At 34.1% G+C, this 20222-nt stretch overlaps 1 protein-coding gene across 1 annotated transcript in view; it reads right to left on the bottom strand.

The window, feature by feature from the left end:
* Positions 1-20222, bottom strand: part of SCEL (sciellin) — a 48601-nt gene that overhangs the window by 10972 nt on the left and 17407 nt on the right. The window contains exons 7-11 of the mRNA XM_026867958.1: positions 18743-18808; positions 17438-17500; positions 15375-15407; positions 14057-14128; positions 2881-2940 (exon numbers count right to left, since the gene is read on the bottom strand). Of these exons, the coding sequence (XP_026723759.1) occupies positions 2881-2940; positions 14057-14128; positions 15375-15407; positions 17438-17500; positions 18743-18808 (294 nt within the window). The remainder of the gene's footprint in view (positions 1-2880; positions 2941-14056; positions 14129-15374; positions 15408-17437; positions 17501-18742; positions 18809-20222) is intronic.

The following is a 20222-nucleotide window of genomic DNA, read 5'->3' as shown; positions in this document are numbered from 1 at the left end:
GAGTTATCAGTTCGTACTTCAATATTTTTCAGTTTCTCTCCAGTGTGACACTACAAAAGAATGATAAATGACTCAAAAATGCTGCTTTTATTGTAGTATAGTAAGATAATTCAGGTTGGAATTCAGGGACCTTGGGAGGTCTCTAGTCCAACTTCCTGCTCAAAGCAGAGGCAGATACGAGGTCAGACCAGGTTGCTCAGGGCTTTTTCTAGTTGGGTCTTGAAAACCTCCAAGGAAGAGAGGGCACATGCAACCTGCTCCACGCAGGACAGCCCTCCTTATATCGTCTGAATCTCATTTCAATTAATGGTCACTGTGTTGCATTGTGTTGCCATGCTACAGGCAGATGGCCTGCCTACATCATCTAAACTGACCATGGCTCCATCGTTTTGACTTGATAATATAATTTCATTTGGTACAGGCATCAGCACCATGAGCTATGGAAATGGCTACCGAAGTGTGTTAATTGCTTTGTCATTATATCCAGCCAAGATTTCTCTTATAACTGCTGTTGTATAGGGTTGTATACAATCTCTAGGACCATATGACCACATTTATACTAGTAACTTGTAAATCACTGGCTGTGAAAAAGCTGATTTGATATAATATATTTTCCCATATTCATATTTTAATATATTAGCAGATGTAGTCTATATAATATATTCATTTAAATGTACATTAATATTTTATATTAAATGGTCTGTAATTAAAAATAATAATGTTATCCACTGAAGAATTGTTTAAGATTAAGAAAAAAAACACACTGTTGCTCATTTGAAAATGAATAATGATACTAAGAAAAAAAAGGATTTTTAAAAATTTTATTTATGATACTCCTCTTTTGTATTTAAAGGACAAATTTTAGTTTGAAAGACCATTTCACACTAATTTAAGGAGCTTGAATGGTCATGCACTGGCTATTTAGAGTTCCAGTAAGATAAAGTCAAGTACTACCTTCTTCCACCCTGAATTATTTAAGCTTACTATCCTGCATTTGATGAGAAATTTTTAAAAGTTAAAATTCTAGAGCTTCAATCAAATAAAAATAATAATTTTGACTCCTATTATGATTTTTACAGTATAGAACCTATTAATACTAGTATCCAACCAACCACAAATATTTTATAAGTATATAAGGGAAAGGTTATGACAGCCTTGCCTCTTATTTTTCTGACCAGCAGTATTTATTCCAGTAAAATCCTCAAGGTCTTTTCCTCTGAAACAACAGACAAATAAAACTGTTAAAATATTCCCCCTATCTGGGGAGAGGGAAAATATAGGTGAAAGAAAGAAATATATTTATGCACACATTTAAAAAGAAAAAATAAATAGTTAAGTTTATGTTCAAAATTTGCAAATACTTATATCATTGACCATAATAAGAAAATATGTTTACAATTTTCCACTCACAAGGTAAAGTTCTGTACAATTAAATATAAAATATTATTATAAAATACTATCTAGTGCAGCCAAGAAAATAAAAAGGCCTTGTTTAATCACATCAATGCCATAGTTTAAGATTGTTATTTGCCAGTGAAGATAATGAAGGAGAATCATGAACTTTCAAAGAACTTGGTATTAATTTACAGGCTCCAAAGCAGCTTAATCCTTGTTTGCATCATTAATTTGAAAAATAAAAACAATTAAAAAAAAACAAAAAAAGTTTTTATTTAAAATAAGAAACTTGTGCTTCTTAAGACGACACCTAAAAATATGTCAAAATGTCCATATGTCAAAATGTCCACATATTTTTGCTTCTGGAATTACAAGAAATTACCTCCCTGTGTCACCAGAGTTAACAAAGCACTGATTATGCCTGTACTTATACTGAAAATGTAAGCATTCAAAGACTCACAAAGTTTACATATGCAGAAATATTTTTTACATTTCATACATTTAAACTAGTGGCTATTTTTTCCTCTTTTTTTTTTTAATTAATTAAAATGCTTCAGTGAATCAGAGAATGGAATGACCTCTGAAAAGCACTCTAACTAATGTAAGAAAAACCCCTGATTCTCTTTAGGTAAAGTAGGGAGCAAAAGCAAAAGGCTGTTAGCTCTGTGAAACTGTTAACTTGGTCACTTCTGTCATAGTAGACATTAATCTTGAAACTTTGGATGTCTCTTAAAATTCAATGGTGTCCCAAAGTCTCGGACTCTGTCATAATAAATTCTCTGTGAATGAAAATCTGCAAAAATATCATACTCAGCTTACGGGTTAGTGCTAAGTGTACATATACAAATATGTATGTATGCATATATGTGAGGTTGTCTACTGTAAAATAGATGATCACATGTAGGCAATCTTTATGTGCTGTACTGTTCTTGAAGTTTTCTGTAGAATTTCAGTGTTAGGTGTGACAAATATTATACAGCTCTTACTGTAACAGTACCCTGGCACTTCCTCCCTTTTTGTATGCTGAAGTTCTATGTACAGACTGCAAGATACTTGGCCTGAAACACACTGAACTGATGTGCTGTTCAAAAATGTCAGTTCAAGCTGTTCTTTATGGATCAGTGCCCTTGATGACTGAAACGCTTTGCTACACACTTTTCGGACAAGACCTGTCATCCATGAGTCCAACACTATTTTGTATAATTCTGTTTCTCTAACTATATTAAAAATTTTCTTTAATAGTTTTATTGGGCAAGCATATAAGGCATGTATGGAAGCGTGCCACAGATACTATTTTTTCAGCTGATAGTGCACATACCAGTTAATTAATCTGTATTTTTCTATCCAGCATTCTGTAAAAGGACTGCTACTTATTAATCTATAAACATTTTAGAGATTTGCATCATTACCTTTCCTGACATTCTCATAGTTATAAACTACTCACTGCCTTAAAAACATAGTGCATGAGAAGCTTTGAAGACTTACTTCTTGTCACTTGTGAAAGAACTTGGATTCACTTTGATGAGGTTATCAAGATCTTGGTTCCTTTAGAGACACAACAAAAACTAGATCAAATCACAATTAGTATAGCCAGCTGTCAATTAGCCAAATTAAATACTCACTTTAAAAGAAATTATAATTGACACATTCTTTATGAAAGACAAAATTAAACTGATGAAAAGTTCAAAGCATACATAATTTTAGTAATTCAAAGATATTCACAGACACAGCCATATGCCCCTCATATGCACATAAGCCCATGCTGTTCCTGGAATAAGAGGACCAAATTATGTTTTGGAAACAATTTATACCTAATATTTATGTAAAAAAAGATAATTCCTCCTGAACATGCATCATGGACAACCACAAATAGTGCCTGACCTCTAATACGCTATGATATAGCAAAAATTTTTACTAGATAATACAACCAGGCAAATATTCCAGATATGTGTGTGAACAATTTCTTACCTAAAATGTAATTATGGACTAAGTCTTTCTGGCTAAATCAGTCAAAAAAATCCATTAGTCTATTTGGTAGGCTATCTAGACCAGATTCTTCCCAAATAAACTCTTCCTGCTCACAGGAGAGCTCACATTTAAACGGAGGGATGCTGAGAACTGGTTGCATCTACTGATTCCTGAACTTCCATAAAAGAGATAGGATGTGATTTACTATTATTATCTGATACAAGAAAAAAAAATCTTCCTTAAATTAGATCTTGTTCGTAGATTTATTTTTCAATATACTAAGATTAAACATTAATATATTAATATATACTAATTAATAATTTATACGAACTTAATAAACATAATATATATTAATGTAACATAACTGTTAAAAATAAAAGTGTAAATCAATGTCTTTTATACTCTTTCAATGGAACATTTAGTACTATCAAGTCAAAACATGGGGCATTGTTTTGACTGCCTTTATTTCCCTTCAAAGGATTGCACTGGTGTGAATGTTTCTATAAAACACTTAATTTCCATGAAAATGCATTTTCCAGATGCAAACTCATCTACTGAAAAACTTTCAGCAACTTTACCTAAAAAGTAACCACCTATTAACCTTGACTCACTAAAAAAAATTGAAAAATTGACTCCTCAAAACAAAGCAATGGGAAAAGAGTGATGCCCATGATGCCATGACAGTGCCCCAGCTGTAGAACCTGTTCTATAACCTGGTAGTCAACAATGTTCGATACATCTCATTACTGACATTTCATTCTGAACAGTTTTATCATTAAACGATATCTCAGTGAAAGATAAAGACAGTCTTTCCAGATTTCTTCTTGGTCACATTTGTCAGCTTTGGGGCTCCCTTTGATGAGATTATTAAAATCTCCATTTGTTTAGGAATGAAACAAAACCAGTTCGATGCAAGGAGTATCTACTACCATTTAGCTAGAATTCCATACCAATAATTAATAAATCTACACATTAAGTACTTTTGCAAATTCTCTTTATATTACAGATTTCAAGCTTTTCACACTTTTCCTTCAGAAGCTGGAGTCTTGTGGTTACCCCAAAACGTCTTTTCCTTTATGAATGGGATGGCAGATTGCTCAGTACTTGAAGGTAGCAACACTAAAATGATAAATTTAGTAAGACCTCAGGTAGTTACTTTGTTAACTTATATATTTTTTTAATTTAATTAAGAAAAAACCTCCAGCTGTGCATGTGTGTGGCTTGAGTAAAATATACATTATTATTCTTGTCCTCTGCATCCTCCATTCCTTTATGTTCTTAGAGGTATTTAAAATATGCATCTCAAATCTTCTATAAAGCCTACTGAAGCCTTACATTTCCAGCTACCTCAATTATGATTGTTATGTGCTATGCAACCCTCACATATATATTGGCCTCAGTGTTGATTATTCACCCAAAACATATAAAGCAGAGGATCTAGGACTTCTGTTCATTCTGGCAGCAGTCATGGGGTTATATACAGTTTAATCATCAGGGTTATCAGTAGCCTCTCTCACTTCTGCTGACTTTCACAGCATGGAGCAAAAGAAAGGCTGAAACAGTATGTGCTGGTTTTGGCTGGGATAGAGATAACTTTTGTCGTAGTAGCTAGTATGGGGCTACGTTTTGGATTTGTGCCGTGTTTAACTCAACCCATGAGTTTTCTCACTTTTACTCTTCCAATTCTCTCCCCCATCCCACCAGAAGGGAGTGTGAGAGTGGCTGTGTGGGGCTGAGCTACTCTCTGAGGTTAAACCTCAATACAGCAGCAAAGCTGTGTCCTGCAAGCCAGTACGCTCCTATGTCTGATTTTCAAGGAGTATAAGCATTTGGCGAACCAAATTCCAGTATGCTTTTTATGAAACTTAGCTCAGTATAACAGATGTTTGAAATTTTTACTCCCAGTATGGATATAGAATACTGTATTCACTTTTTTACTATTTTCAGCTTCATATTTTTTAATAATTCCTAGTGGGGTTCTTCTTTCAGAAACAGATACATTAAAGACATCTTCCTATAAAAATAACCAACTAGAATGCTTATAAAATATGCTTACACTGCAAGGACCAAATACTAGAAATTTTTGGTTTAATCTTTGTAAGATATGTTAAAATATTTTAGTGTTTTTGTAAAAACTGTTACATAATTGATTTAATAATGCTAAGAAATTGATTGTAGGACACTGGGAAGTTATGTCATTTATATACTTGTTCTTATTTTAGGTAACATTTTTCTACCAACAGGGAAGGAAGAAATTCCCTCAAGATCAGCAGGAAAGATTCTGGCATTAAAACATGATCTTTTAAAATTTTCACATGTATATTAACACTCTTCCTAGGTAACTTCAGATTTACTTTACCTTAGCTTGCTCTGTTCACTTTGCACCAAGTTTTCAAACAAACAAAAAAAAGTTATCTAAAATGGTTCAGCCTTGACCTACTGCCTATTTGGAAATAATGAAAAAAACCCAACCCAACCCATGAGATTTACAAACTTCCAATAACTTGAGAATTATTCCTTCAGAAATGTGGCCCAGATTAATCCTTGGTGCAACTCAAAGAAATTAGTTCCCTTCTGTAGATTTTAAAACATCATGACTTTGCAGCCAACAGCATTTTTTTACTTCATCATACATTATTTTCACTGCTTTGAGTATCCCAATGCGCTGACTGACTTCAGAGGAAGATGCTACTTGCCATCCAAAGGGATACTAACAAAAGTAATAAAAGTCTAGGCTGCATGTGCATTCCTTGTCAGCTAGTAGCCTGATTTATAGAATGCCAACACTGAAGAGTCCTAACAAGTGAACAGAAACCGTTGCAGCTGCAGATTATAACACAAAAGTATGCTGACTGTCCTTTTCAGCTACGCTTTATGGTTCCTATGGAACAAAACTTCTGTGAAGCATAACCTGTAGATGTAAATTTATTGCACTGGTAACACTTCTCAAGCTTTCACCCTCATGAAACATCTGCTTGACATGACTGCAGCAAGTAATCAGGGCTGACGTCTTGAAAGTTCTTTGCCTTGAGGTGTCTGGCTAGTGCAAAGGAGAGGTCATGGGATAAGCAACTTCAGGCTACTGGTTCAAACATAGTTCAGGTTATTAACAATTAAAGTTAAAGTTTGAGAGCTGTTACTTATAAAAGGATAAAATGTAAAGTAGGGCAAGCTACATGACATAGTGGAAATGTCAGAATTTATCTGATTAGGTTCAGGGCATACTTCCACTGATTTTTTTATCTGTCATTGTTAACAAAGCTACATTTTTACTTTAGCAATAGCACACAGTGGGCACCGGTGTTGATATCACCATATAACCCAGTCTCACATTAAAAATTAGACTGAATGTACAGAGCCTAAACAGAATTTCAGTTTAGGTTTCATTTGAAAGTTGTTAGCATGCTAATAATCAACAATAAGATTTATACCTTTTCTAATACTTCTACAAGAGATGTCAAGTATTAAAGTGGGGAAGAGACTAACCTATATATTCATGCATTAAAGAAGCTCCTTGAATATTGAAATATCGGGTGCAGTGAAGCCTTTCCAGTTGCAGGTACAACTGTCATTTGCAAAAATATACTATTTCAATGTCCAAGGCTGGCTGAACTAAATTCATACTTCTTAAATTTGTTAAAATTTTTTTAAAACATGGATGATGATGGAAAACAGCAGCATAAAACTTCTACACAAAGCAGTTTAGACAAATCTGGGGAAATATCTTTCAAATATCTTAAGTGGCTTGCAATAGATGCTGACATTTTTTATATGTCATTCCAAAGGAAGCCACCTCCAAGCATAGTATATTCATAGACAGCCATTACATCACTGTGAACATTCTGCCTAGGGTGAGTATTTTTCAAAACGGATGAGAATGAGGTAGGTTAGATTAGACAGCCTGCCAGGAGGAGAATATATAGTTTGCTCATGAATTCAAGAAGATGAAATATTTTAATACAGCCACAGGACATGACTGGAATTTTTTTAGGAGCAGCTAACTCAGGATAATAAATATATATTTTTGTATTCTGTATAAAAACATTTGGAACAACAGTACAGAGGATTTTGTATCATATTTCATACAAAAGGATCAAGTACTGAAAAAAATAATGGATTTATTACAAAATAAAAACATTAACACCTAGATTAAGATTTAGGTGTGCTTGTTATCATCACAAAAGTCTGGATGACTATTCTACTGATTCATTTACCTTTCTCTTTGTGAGTGACCACCTCCAGAAAAAAAAGTTTAGTCTGCCTTTAATTGCAGAAAAATGCTTATAGCACTATGAATCTACAAGAAAGCCCCACTCTGAGGGGCAGAAAAACCTATGTGCAACTGAGCTACTGTGGGCCTCATACTATAAACTTGTTAACCACGAATCTTGTGGCTGCTGTCTGCTATTTTGCTTCTAGCTGCCTGTGAAAATAGGATTAGAAATTTGACAGCTAATGAAGATAGTTCAGCAAATAGAAGGCTAGCAAAGAAGATAAGTAAAGTAGGTTTAAAAAAAGCTGTCAAGGCAGGCTGCAAGCAAAATTTGTGGTTTAGTTTAACCAGACACTCTTATCCTGCCATATCTTAGACCTCTATGCCTCTCAGACACAAACAGAAACAGAGATATGAGTTGTCTACATTTTGCTTTGACTTTCAGTCTGCATTTGATTTCTAACTCAGTTCACTTGAGATAAAGATCTAATACTTTTCAGCCCTTCTGCTCTGTGAGATATGTTTGTGAATCTCACTTTCTTGGTGGATAATAGTTCTGTAATTCTGGTTTAACTGGTGACAAGTCAGATCACCATCAAAATGGAAAACACAAAATAATCTCATCCAAGCATTCAAGCACAGCTAATAGTTTTTGTTTGGTTGGTTGGTTTTTTATACTTGAAAACATTCAGATAAAGTTTCAAATGGCATAGAAACAGGAAATGTGAACTAAAAGAGCTTGAGTGATGTCATTGGTTGTTTGATAAAAGCAACTAAAACCTTTCTAATGTTTGTATCTGAAAATTCTGAAGGCAATGAAGAAAACAGTCAACAAAAATAGGTTTTAAAAACTCTGATCAAATTTTTCTGACTGTCGTTATGTTGAGGCCAAACTGAAGTTGATCCTGGACAGGTATAGGAAAGACAGTGAGAAACTAAATTTTAAACAAACCTCAGCCATGCTCTTGAACCTCGTCTGGCAGGAGAGTATGTGCCCATAACTCCCTAGTCATTCAGTGAGTGTTTACTTAACCTGTAAAAGTCTTGTCGAGCCCATTTCTAGTTCAAGATATTCTCTAATTCTTGAAGATATTCTTGCCTTCTTACCTAGAATTTCATCAGCCCTCTTTGCTGATATACGTATACACATGTATATCAGCAAAGCACTGATATTGTAGATGTTGGTTTATGGACCAGAAAACTGAAGGACCAAACAAATTTCAGAAGACTTGCTGTAATGTCTTTAATCAGTGGAGCACTTCCTGTCAAATTCCTGGATACTCAGTGAGGTTTCAGATCTACTCACTCAGTCATCATCCAGAATCAATCAATCAGCAATCAGCTATCAGCAATCCAGAGGCACATCTCTATTAAAGGAGTCATGTACAGTACAATAGGTCTCCATCTGTTTTCTCATTAAAAGCCCCAAGCAGGATTATAAAAACTACAGAGGTGACTCCCTATTTCTAATAGATGATATTATAAGATAGATATATATATATATATATATATATAATATTCCTAAATGTGATACCGAACAAGTTGAGTCTATTGTCCTTTCTTCAGTGATCTCTCCCAGTCGACCTACAAAGCATTCTGATCAACAGCTGCTTCTTCTGACATGACGTAATATGCAAAGACCACACTAACCAAGTCTGGCTAAAACCTTAAGGCATTTCTGATCTAGTCATGCCAGAACAGAAGAAGACAAAAACATCTGATTGCCAATTGGACCTTCCAAATCTGGACTAAAAGAGTGAATCTAGAGTATATTAAGTATGTCAGCCATCTCACTGTATAAAGCTTAACATCACGGACCTGACTGAATTTTGATCTGCCATCCATGGCTGCTTTACAGTCCCTATATCAGACTTTGTCATGTATAACTGAGAATGAATAAAGAAGTTCTTTGAGAAGAGAATGGCATTTATTCTGAAGCAGGATGTATTTCCTTCCACACCACTATGCTCACTAATCAGTGCCAGAAACCCTGATTCAGACCTTTCATCAATAACAGCCGAGGATGAGGGAACAGAAGAGGTCTGCAGTCAACTGTGAAAGCCAATTTATACTGTGCCAAAACCAGTGTAATGCTTAGCCCAGAGGGTTTTGGAGTTAAATACAGAGGAAGAAGCTGTTGATCAGAAGCTTTTATAGGAGGTGGACTAGGAAGGATCACTGAAAAAGAACAAAAACTGATTCAGTTTTGCTTGGAGGATATGTATGACCCTGTAAACACTGTATTAACTTTTCAGTTAGGAATAATGGGCTTGGGTCTCTTCACATAAGCTCTGCAACAGCAAATCATTTATATCAACATGCAGAAAAGCTGTAAACCAGAATTCCACTGAATGCCGAATATGTCAGAATTGGGAGGCAGAAGGTCCCTGGTCATTAGGAAGTACCTTCTGCTGAAATGCAAAAATGTACCATCAGAAATGACAGTATTAATTTGTACTATCAAAAGCAATTTAGAAAGTGTAAAGCCACTTCAATATACCATAAAGAAAAAACCATCATTGTAGCCAAAGCAGGATCTGGCTGCAGTCACAGCTACTGAATTATGAGTATGGCTACATGAGTTCTGTTTTAGTATCATTGCTTACAACATTTGAATGACACAAGTATCCTTCAGCACATTTTAGAGGTCTCCTGAAGGTGTCACTAAAAAGTGAAGGCAAATAGAAAAGACATCATAATGGAAAAGTCACACAGGAATACCTGATGTGGGAGTCATGCCTTCTAATTTTGGTCATCTAAGCTTAGCCCAACCTAAGATAATTCTCTAAGATGATTCCAGTGGTTGCTTGGAATTGCCTGTCTCTCTCCATAGACCAGAATTCTTTTTCATGTCATGGGAACACATAATTGGCCAATGCCTCAAAATGCATCTACATGTTCTCTCAGTTTCGTGCTCTTTGCAGCTCTAGAGTAATAAAAGTTTTATCAATAAGTTTTTATTTAGGAGATCTGACATGATGATTTTAATTCCATTAGTTTGAAAAATTCCAAGTTGATACCAATTTACTCATATTTATAAAATAATTTGGAAAAAATATCTGTATTTCATTTTTCCTACACTTAAAAGTTTCCAAATGTTGATAGACATGGAAAAATGTGTCACTGTTACAAGAGATGGTTAAAGGACAGGTAATTAATGTGTTGTTCTTTCACGATCTTTTATAATGAAAACTGGCAACACATCTCAAGTCAAATAAGAATATAATTAAAAGGATGCATAATACAAACATATTTACAGCATTGTCTAAATTTGCTACTGACAGGAGTAATTATAGTGAATTACCCCCTACAATATAGGAAAATCCTGTACAGAACTATTATACAGTGTACTGTACTTTATAGAAGACAAAAACCTAAAGAGCCAGGAATATAGTATCTGCTTAATTATGTCAGAAAAAATATTCTAGTTCCTTGTTTCTGTTCTCTAGAAATTTAGATGACTCTCTCACCCACATACATACAAATACACAGCTGAAACATTTTCTTCAACCTAATGTTGCTGTTGATGACATACCAATAAGACATGCTTATGTAAAAGTTTCTACAATATGGCCTGTGCCCCTACAGACTCATAGTCATTCACTGGTAGTAGATAATCTCACTAGGGATGCTTTAAGAGCTGAGTGAGATCTCTAAGTTCTTGTATAGCTCCTTTACTCTTATCTCAAAAGCTTCTCCTCAAGTACATCCAAAACAAATTCAGGTGTATCTAAGCAAAATAAGAGATAAATTCATTACTTCTATAATTTATGAACTCTTGAAAATATGGTTTTTTGCTTATTCTGCATCTTTTGGTGGTAATAACTTGGTTAGTGCCATGGTAAATGTGGCTCACTGTGCCAAATACCGTTGTTTTCTGTATAGATCATACGCAAGGAAGCAGTGTAGTTGAATACAAGTGAATCCCATATAAAAGCATTTTATACAAATACACGTTTCTGCATCCTAACTATAATCATTAACAAAAGATTGACTAAAGCTGTGTTAAACACCCTCTGGATGTTTGAAGTGATTTAACAAGACCACAGAACATGGTTCTTTAAAAAACGCAGTTTTTTCAACACCTGTATTTAATGTTCGCTACAATTCTGTAATGGAAAAACACAGAGAGAATCTTGGATCTCCACTGAAATGGAAAGAGAGCACAAAAAGTACTTGACCAGCAATGAATAACAAACTCATTGAGTAAATCAGAAAAAAAAGTCTCTGTATGTATCTAAAATGCAGTGCTCATATGTTGCTGCATTGGTAAGATACCAAGAGACAGGATTTGAGGGTGACCTATTATACGCCGAAAAATACACAATTATTCGACAGTCATTATCTTTACTTTTGCTGGATCCTAGCCTACTTATGTTGTCTAGGGTACCTATAGATGCCCTAACTAATCATGAGACACCTATTCCATTTTGTTAATCATATCCTAAAGCTGGAGAGCCATATATCCATGCCTCCAGTTATATTATTGTATACTCTGTGTTTTAAGATGAGTGCCACGTCTAAATGTTGTACTTGAAAATAATGCAAAAATTACTTTAACAGAATCAGTGTTAGGTCTTGCATGGAACCGTATACAGTGAAACTTACACTTTTAGCCAGAAGAGATAGTATCTGACATCTTTTTCAGGTAAATACCTTCCAAAAGATTTTCCTTGTATTGCTGACCAGTGTGAGAGAAAACAAATTGCCATTTTCCACTTGTTTTATACTGAAATGAATTTATTATTCCTTTAACATCCCTATCAGAATCCTGAACAAAAGACAGATAATCAGTTAAGTATGGCTTTAAAAAGCGTGACCTGAAATCTTCCCACTCTAAGTAAAAATATAGGAAATTAAAGGACGTAAGATGAAATATTATTCTAGTAAATGTCGGTGTTACTAGAAATACTCTTCATGTACTGTTTACTTCCTGTGTGACACAATAATTTTTTCCAAAAGTGTAGTATTTATATGATGTCTTTAATAGAAGAAAGGCACTTCTGCTGACAGCTGCTTAATGCAATTTTGGTTAGCACAAGTTTAACAAAAATCTGTAGTTTTGTGAAGCTAACACAGCAGCAGCAGATGGATGACATCTGAAGCACCAGTCAAATGTAAAGGAATTATAGCAGGAGCAGAGAGGGCTGAATTTTGCCCACTAAGATTACAGGCTACTTATAGGTTATATAGTGACAGAAATAGCTGTAGCAGCACAATGTTACCATAGAAACTTGTAGACCAGTAAAATATTCCTCCAGCTCTCCACCAATTGAGGGACAGGAATACAAAGCTCGACATGGTAATGAGAACCACCAAGGGATGATGAATATGAATTGATTGAGGGTGGGGATTAAGACAGACCTTAACAAGCCTTTAGGAGTGAAGAATGGCTGTGACTTCCCTAGTTAATAGAGTGACATTTAATACTCCAAGATCTCCCACATTTGTTGGCAAGAAAATGTTTCCCTGAAACATTGCTTTTTTTCCTTGGGATTAAACTGTCTTTCAGATGTTTTTCTTAATGACTTTGTACTCGGTTTATATACTGGGGGCTTTAGGGGAGAGGGGCACGATTCAAAATAATATGGTCTGTGGCTTCAGATCTCAGAAAACTGTACTTTATGAATCTAATTAAATAAAATTAGCTAATTTAAACAGATTTTAGTGTCTGCACCATTTAATATTTCCAGGTAAAAACTGCAAAATGAGACACTGTAATTCTCAATGCACACACCTAGAAATCTGTTTCTAATTCACTCACTTTGTAATTGCATATTCAAACATTTTATCCTGTCGAGGTCACAAAGTCAAAGTTTTGCATGTTTATTGCTGATTGTTTTGGAAAATGTAACATCTCCATCAGTAGAGAACCTTACAATTTTCTGGAATTTCAGTAAAAAAAAAAAAAAAATCTATGTCTTTTCCACCAATAGTTTTCATAGTATCCTGTACACTTTCCAAGATACATTAGTACATATGCCATCTAACTCATACCACAAGAACAAGTCCATCTGTTTAGATATACTAATTTTGTCACAGTAAATGGTATGTGTTGGGTTTGTACTATTTAAAATTTTAACAGTGCAGTGTACAACTTAGGGTTTTTTATATATACATAGTAGTGTGCAGATATTACCTCTCCTACAATTTATTGAAGACCAAAGAAAATATACTATATAATCCATACAACTCCAATTCATGTGTTTCCAAACATTTGCAGCATCTATATACTGCTCTTAAAGATGCAGGCTAGACAGACTGAAGGAATAAAAAATTAAACATCTGAGATAACTTAGCAAGTCAGTGAGATGGAGCTCTAAGTCTGCATTTTGGGTCAATTGGTAGGACTTAGAGTAGCACTGTGTCCAAATGAGCTATCAAATATGGAAATCAAACAAACTGTGTACTTAATACAGCATTTATCACATTTATCAATGTTTATCAAAACATTGTTTTGAGTATATCTGCTTATGTTACCTTGCTGTATCTTTGTTGTCCACATCAGTCTTTGATTTCTGAGAGGTCACTTGTTCTGGTGAAAAGGCATCCCTGCAAGAAGAATAGTAAAAACACACTTAAGGCACAAGAAGATATTTGGAAACACATTATATCATTTAAATGGGTTATTATTGTTGATATAATTCTTACAAGGGTAACTACAGTGAATTTGGATTTTCTTTGAGAAACTATTTTCTGTTTGTTTTTTTTTTTTTATTTATATAAAGAATTATATATATTTAAAAATATATATAGTTATGTAATACTTTACTTGACTAGATTATTCCATCCACTGAGACTTTTGAAAATTAGTATTCCAAGACTAGATGTTTTGCTAGTATGGATCTAGTAAGAAGTGGTTCCTTCACTGTTTCAAAATTATTTTAGTAATAAAGGAACTTTAAAATACTTTTCTATAACTACTAAATAAATTTTACTTATTTAGTAAAGACTAACATATTACTTATTTAACAAAGTACTGATTTTTAAAAATCTAAATAAGTGATCAGTTGCACTTCTCTATTTTTACTTTTTTGTGTGGACAGATTGGCCATTAAAGGAATACTGAAATTATAAGATATTATAAGAAAGGGAGAAGGTAGGCAATAAAGTGAGAAATGAGAGTTACATGCTGCTTTAGATAATGTTTCTTTTAGGAAGGCAACTAAACCATGACAAGTTGTGTAGATGTCTTAATTATAATCCATGAGATTACAGGTTGGTTAAGTAACTTTTTCCTGATTTAGACAATGTGAAATGTACATTTAATGAATGAATTAATTTAATAAATTTATTTTCTAAAATTAGAGTAATCTTTGCAGACACTCAAATAAGTTTAGAGTACTTTACATCAATTCATTTTATGTTAACGCCTTCTATTACAAGCCATTGCATGTGCACAGCTTTTTAATTTGCTACTTTTTCTTCACTTTGCTCAGGCTCTGTTTTTCACTCTCTTTAAAGCATCAATTTAATATAAAGGAATATTTGCATTAGCAACATATATAACTGTGAACTAAAATTGTGAAGCAGTTTTAATTTTTTATGCAGTTATAGTTGTTTTTTCAATTTGAATAAATATCCAGTGAAATGTTCTAAGCCATGTGAAAATAATTAAATTTCTGCAAGGAAGGAAGTCTTTTTCATGCACTTCTGTGACATTGACTATGGAGGAACCCTCCCAGGTAAATTATACAGGGTTTGTATTATACATAAATGTAAAATAATAATCAAGGTTTGTGCACAGGAGTGTGTTGCATTTCTAAATCTACTAAGAAGCAAAGTAAATAAAACATACATTGTTGGAGCCTCTGAATCTTCTGAAGTGGTCCTACAGAAAGAAAAGAATAAACATTTCAGAAACCAAGTAGCAAAATGCTAGTAACAAAGCACTTGGCAAGATTTCAGATCAGCCAAGAGAAATTAATTTTAGTTTTCCTTCCTTCCAATATGTTATTTTTCTTTGTTTCTTAATGTGGAACATAACCTGTTTAACTCAAGTAGCATAATACTAATTTCTAATCATATTCTTTATATGTTACTAAAACAATCGTTCTTCAATTAACATTCTCCAGTCAATCATTCTGATCAATAGTGTTTTGTTTTCAGGACACAATTCACAACCCAAAACCTCAGTTACAGTGAGCTGCTTACATTCTTGGTTTCAATTGCAATTTTTTTTAAGCATTCTGTAAATCAGCCTAGACCTGAGGCAAAGCACTCTAGAAGTTTACATGTCATGCTTGAGTACAAAAGGCTAGAATCAGGTCTCAGAATCAGAAAAGGTAAGGAAATAATAAACCCTGATCAAAAAACCCCACAACCCTATGATTGCTGAACTCCCTTTCTGAGGATAGCAGAATAATCAGCATTCTCATATTTTGAAGAAAAGACACAGCTCTTTTCTCCACCCATCTTTATGACTGATAGTGACCTTTTAAAACTGTGGTTATTGACATTCTATTTCCTGAAACTCACAGGTGAGTAGAAGGTTTTCCTTTGGCAACTATTAATGGTTTCAGCAATATTCACAATTTGAAATAGCTTTCACATTTTCAAACACTTTTAAAAGATAAACAAATTAATTATTTAATGCACATCACTGTTTAACCAACTGTCCTTGGTGTCGTCGTTAGATGATCCAGGAAGGGCTGTGAAAACTTCAGAAAGAATAAGCCTGTATTTCAGTCTTCTCTGAACTATGAGAGTAGAGGAGTAACTGGATAATTAGTGTTGAGAAGGACACAGGAATCCCAGCTTCTGTTGGAAGCTGGGCAAATGCCATATAGAAGATGCATCCTATCCTATACTTTCAATATTACCATGAACATAGTGAGATTATTGAAATGAAACCAGATAAATTCATCATAGGTGACATATTAAAAATATCTGGTAAGCACTGACTTAAAAGAAAATAAACTTTAGCATCTAGAAGCTATCTTTCTGCTGGGTGGTGAATGACTTTGAATCTTGGTCAAAGAGATGGACAGTAGTAAACACAGAATTAGATTAAAAATAATTGCTAAACTTGGTTTTAAGGATTCATCTTAAAGTCTTCCAGTGACAGAGATTCCTTAAACTCCCTAGGCAGTGGTCTACCAAGGAATTATACCTAACATTGCAATGTACCCATTCATTCCTGTTTAATTTTTATTATTGATACTCATGTTGGAAATTTTCCAGATTAAAACTAGGGAAGGACAAGGCCATGCTGCAGCCAATAGGGGACCTAAGCAAAGAATATAACAAAAGTTCATTCATAAATATTTTAAACCATCTATATTCTGCTTTTAGTTGAGAGCACAAGAAATGTTCTCTTTCTGATCTGCCAGAAAGCAACCACAACTTTAGAAATAAACATTAAACATTCATCTGCAAGTAACTTTAGTCTGAGATTTTCTTCTAAATTATTTCTTAGACACCTTACTGAGAGCTGACTAAGGAGATCTTGAGGTTTTGTCGGCACTGTTAACCAAAAGGCCCCAGTGTTAGTCCCTGGCTGTTAGACCAAATAGCACCAATAGGTTCCTGCCCTCATGGGTAGTCACTTTGTAGCAGATTTTTCTTGTGGAGAGCTATCTGGAATAGTCCAAAGCAAAACCATGAAATGCAACAAAAAGCGTTGTAGCAAAATTTTGGGAGCACTTATGTAACCTCAAGTCTCTGGAAGTTCATGCACTCAGACCTCAGTTAATGCTGGGCATCATGCTGCTAGGAGCCCAAACAAGTATTTAGGTATGGAATGCTTTCTCTTCCCATGCCATCTTACTCATCCAAGTCCCTCAAAGAATTACCCTATTGGCTCACCTCCAAAATCAGCTCTAGCCAAGCACTAGGAAACAACTAACAATCAGTACTTACCGTTTGGTTTCCACTGTTTCTGTTGTCTTACTACTTGAAACCAGGGGAGGCATCCAAGATTGCCTGATAGTGTTAAGCGATAAATTTTTGAGTATTAGTTTCATGCTATGGGGCTGAACAGCATACTGTGAATATTAGATTGTCAGAAGTGATTTGGAAATACCTGAAACTTTTCTTAAATGACTAGTATTTTGAAATACTGCACACAGATACTTTTTAGACCATTATTTTCCAGACAATTAAATGAAATTGGAAATAATACAGTAATTTTAATTACTCTTGTGAAAAACGTGTTCTCTGATGCTAGGTGTTATTTTTGCAACCTGAATGGAATAAATAAATGGATCATTCATGGGAAGGACAACCAAATAGAATGCACAAAGGAAAGGGTGTCAAGTATCAACCCAAAAACCACTTTAAGGCTGGTATTAGAGTTCACATAAACATCACAAGCACTTTCAGTTCTTTTTCTTTTTTTTTTTTTTTTGTGTCCCTCCCAAAACTATCACTCCAGAACTATCACTCCAGAAATTGTGAGGAAAAAGCAATTGCACCATAAACAGAGGTTCATCATTCAGTGATAGCCTTTCACATCTTTATAGAGCCTGAAGAGAACTACTGGGCTGAAAAAAACATAAACTTCCACTGAACAAGAAGGGCTGTTAATATGAAAATAATGACATTTTAATTTCTGTTTTCATATTTCTACTGATCACAGTTTTTACACATGAAATATGGAAGGGAAAATCACAAAGAGATAGAATTTGTGGCTGGGAAGGATGCATAAAAACATGGCTATCACCAGTGCTATATTTTAAATTTAAAATGTAGTTCTTGGTTTTACACTCTGTTTTTATTCTTGCCCGGATAATACTATCTGATATCCAAATGTTTAAAGCTAGCTGTATATCATGCAGAAAACTGTGTGGTTCATACGCACTGTAACAGCAGAGGGTCAAGTTCAGCATCAGAAATTTCAGCTGGTCGCAATTAGTGAGCTACAATGCTTTAAATTTAGACACTGAAAAGGCATACGTTAGCTGAGTTAGGGGCTGCAGTGAAGAGTTAGCATCTGTTGTGCTATGTCCACCAGGCGCACAAAAATGGTTCTACAGAGACAGCCTTGCAATACAGTACTCCATGGAAGAAGCCAGAGAACATAAAAGTTTGATTCTTGAAGCTTGCTGAAGAGTTAAAATGTGCTAGAGGAGAAAGTAGGTAATGTTTTTTTTATGTGATACATTACTGAGGTTTAACAGAGTGCTATATATCCTCTGTCAACAAAGCAACGGTGGTAATGAATACCTTTTTTTCTTGATTGGAGAAGTCACAGCAGTGTTTGTGGATGCTGCATTAGGAGTCCATGATTGTCTGTTAGGGAAATATACTTAAGTCATTAATACTTAATAACTGTATCATTTTAAATGGAAAAAAAAAATATTTCAACTATCAGAATGATACAACTGTGTATGGTAAATATTTGTATATGCCAACTTAAATTTTGGAAATACCTCAAAGGATACAAGATTTGGAACACTTTAAGGGATTCTGATGCTTAGAGTACAGATGTGTTTTTACTTGATATCCAAAGTAATTCCTTATTTCTTAAAATCTTTTCTGTACCTGCACTTCAGTCTCCAATCACTAAAATATTATTATCCTTATTTTTCATACTTTAAACCTTTTTTTTTTTTTTTTAATTCAGTTATGTCAATGCTACTCTATTTTATGATATGCCTGTAAAAGAAGCTGGTATTCTTCATACACCTAACTATATAAATTCCAAGCCAGTGATTTGTCTCATAAAGTTTATAAAAAAGATATTGTCTTGTCCTCTTCAATTCTTAAAGAGAATAACTGAAGAACAGAGCTTTACAAATCATTTTACTGATTGCTGGCAGGAAAAAGTATATACCATTTAAGTCTCACTTAAATCCCACTTCAGAATTCATGGTGGGTCTATTAAAAAATAATCTCCACACAAATTTACATAAAATCCAATTTATATGATGTTTCATGTGTCATCATCACTGTGATTTACAGCATAATGGTGCAAAGTCATAATTTAAAAGGATGACCTCACTTGAACTTTAAATGCCAGAGATACTCATTTGCTCTTCAGAGTAATATCTCAACACTCCACAAAATGACACTTAATTGCTGTGCTCAGTCTTCACTAGCAACCATATTCTGTGTAATTTATTACTGACAGAACACTACTGACATTGATGAAGGCATAAAGTGATATATTTGTCCCTTTACATTCATAAATATAGTGGCTGAGCTCTTCTGACTTTCATTTTTTAAGTAAAAATTTCATTTACGTAAGAGCTATATTTTCCTCAGAAAATAAATGTTCCGATTTGTGTAGTCATATTACCTATATAGACTGGCCATCTCTGAATCATATCAGCTTTTCTAATAACATACCAATCATTTTGTGCTAACTTATTTTAAATTAAAAATTGGTTTCAACCTGGTTTAATAAAAATGTTGATCTTCTGACAAAAGAAAAGCATTCCACTGGAAAAATAAGTTAGCCTGCATATCAAAAAAGTATTTTTTATGTTTGGGTACTCCATTTTTCCACTGCCAATGTTCAATGGCATCTTACACTGGAAACCTTAATTAGAATTTTTTCATGTAGTCTTTCCTCAGAAATACATATTATATTGGGTAGAATTCATGCAGAGAAATGTAGAGCTCTAGAACATACTCACACTGAACTGTTTTCAAAACATTCATTATTTCTTTTCTGAATATAAAATACTTTGTTTCTTAAATA

This window comes from Athene cunicularia (genome assembly GCF_003259725.1).
Source record: "Athene cunicularia isolate RWA chromosome 1 unlocalized genomic scaffold, athCun1 chr1_part1, whole genome shotgun sequence".
Lineage (NCBI taxonomy): Eukaryota > Metazoa > Chordata > Aves > Strigiformes > Strigidae > Athene > Athene cunicularia.
The sequence above is the reverse complement of the archived record's forward strand: the minus strand, read 5'-3'. Positions and strand labels throughout refer to the sequence as shown.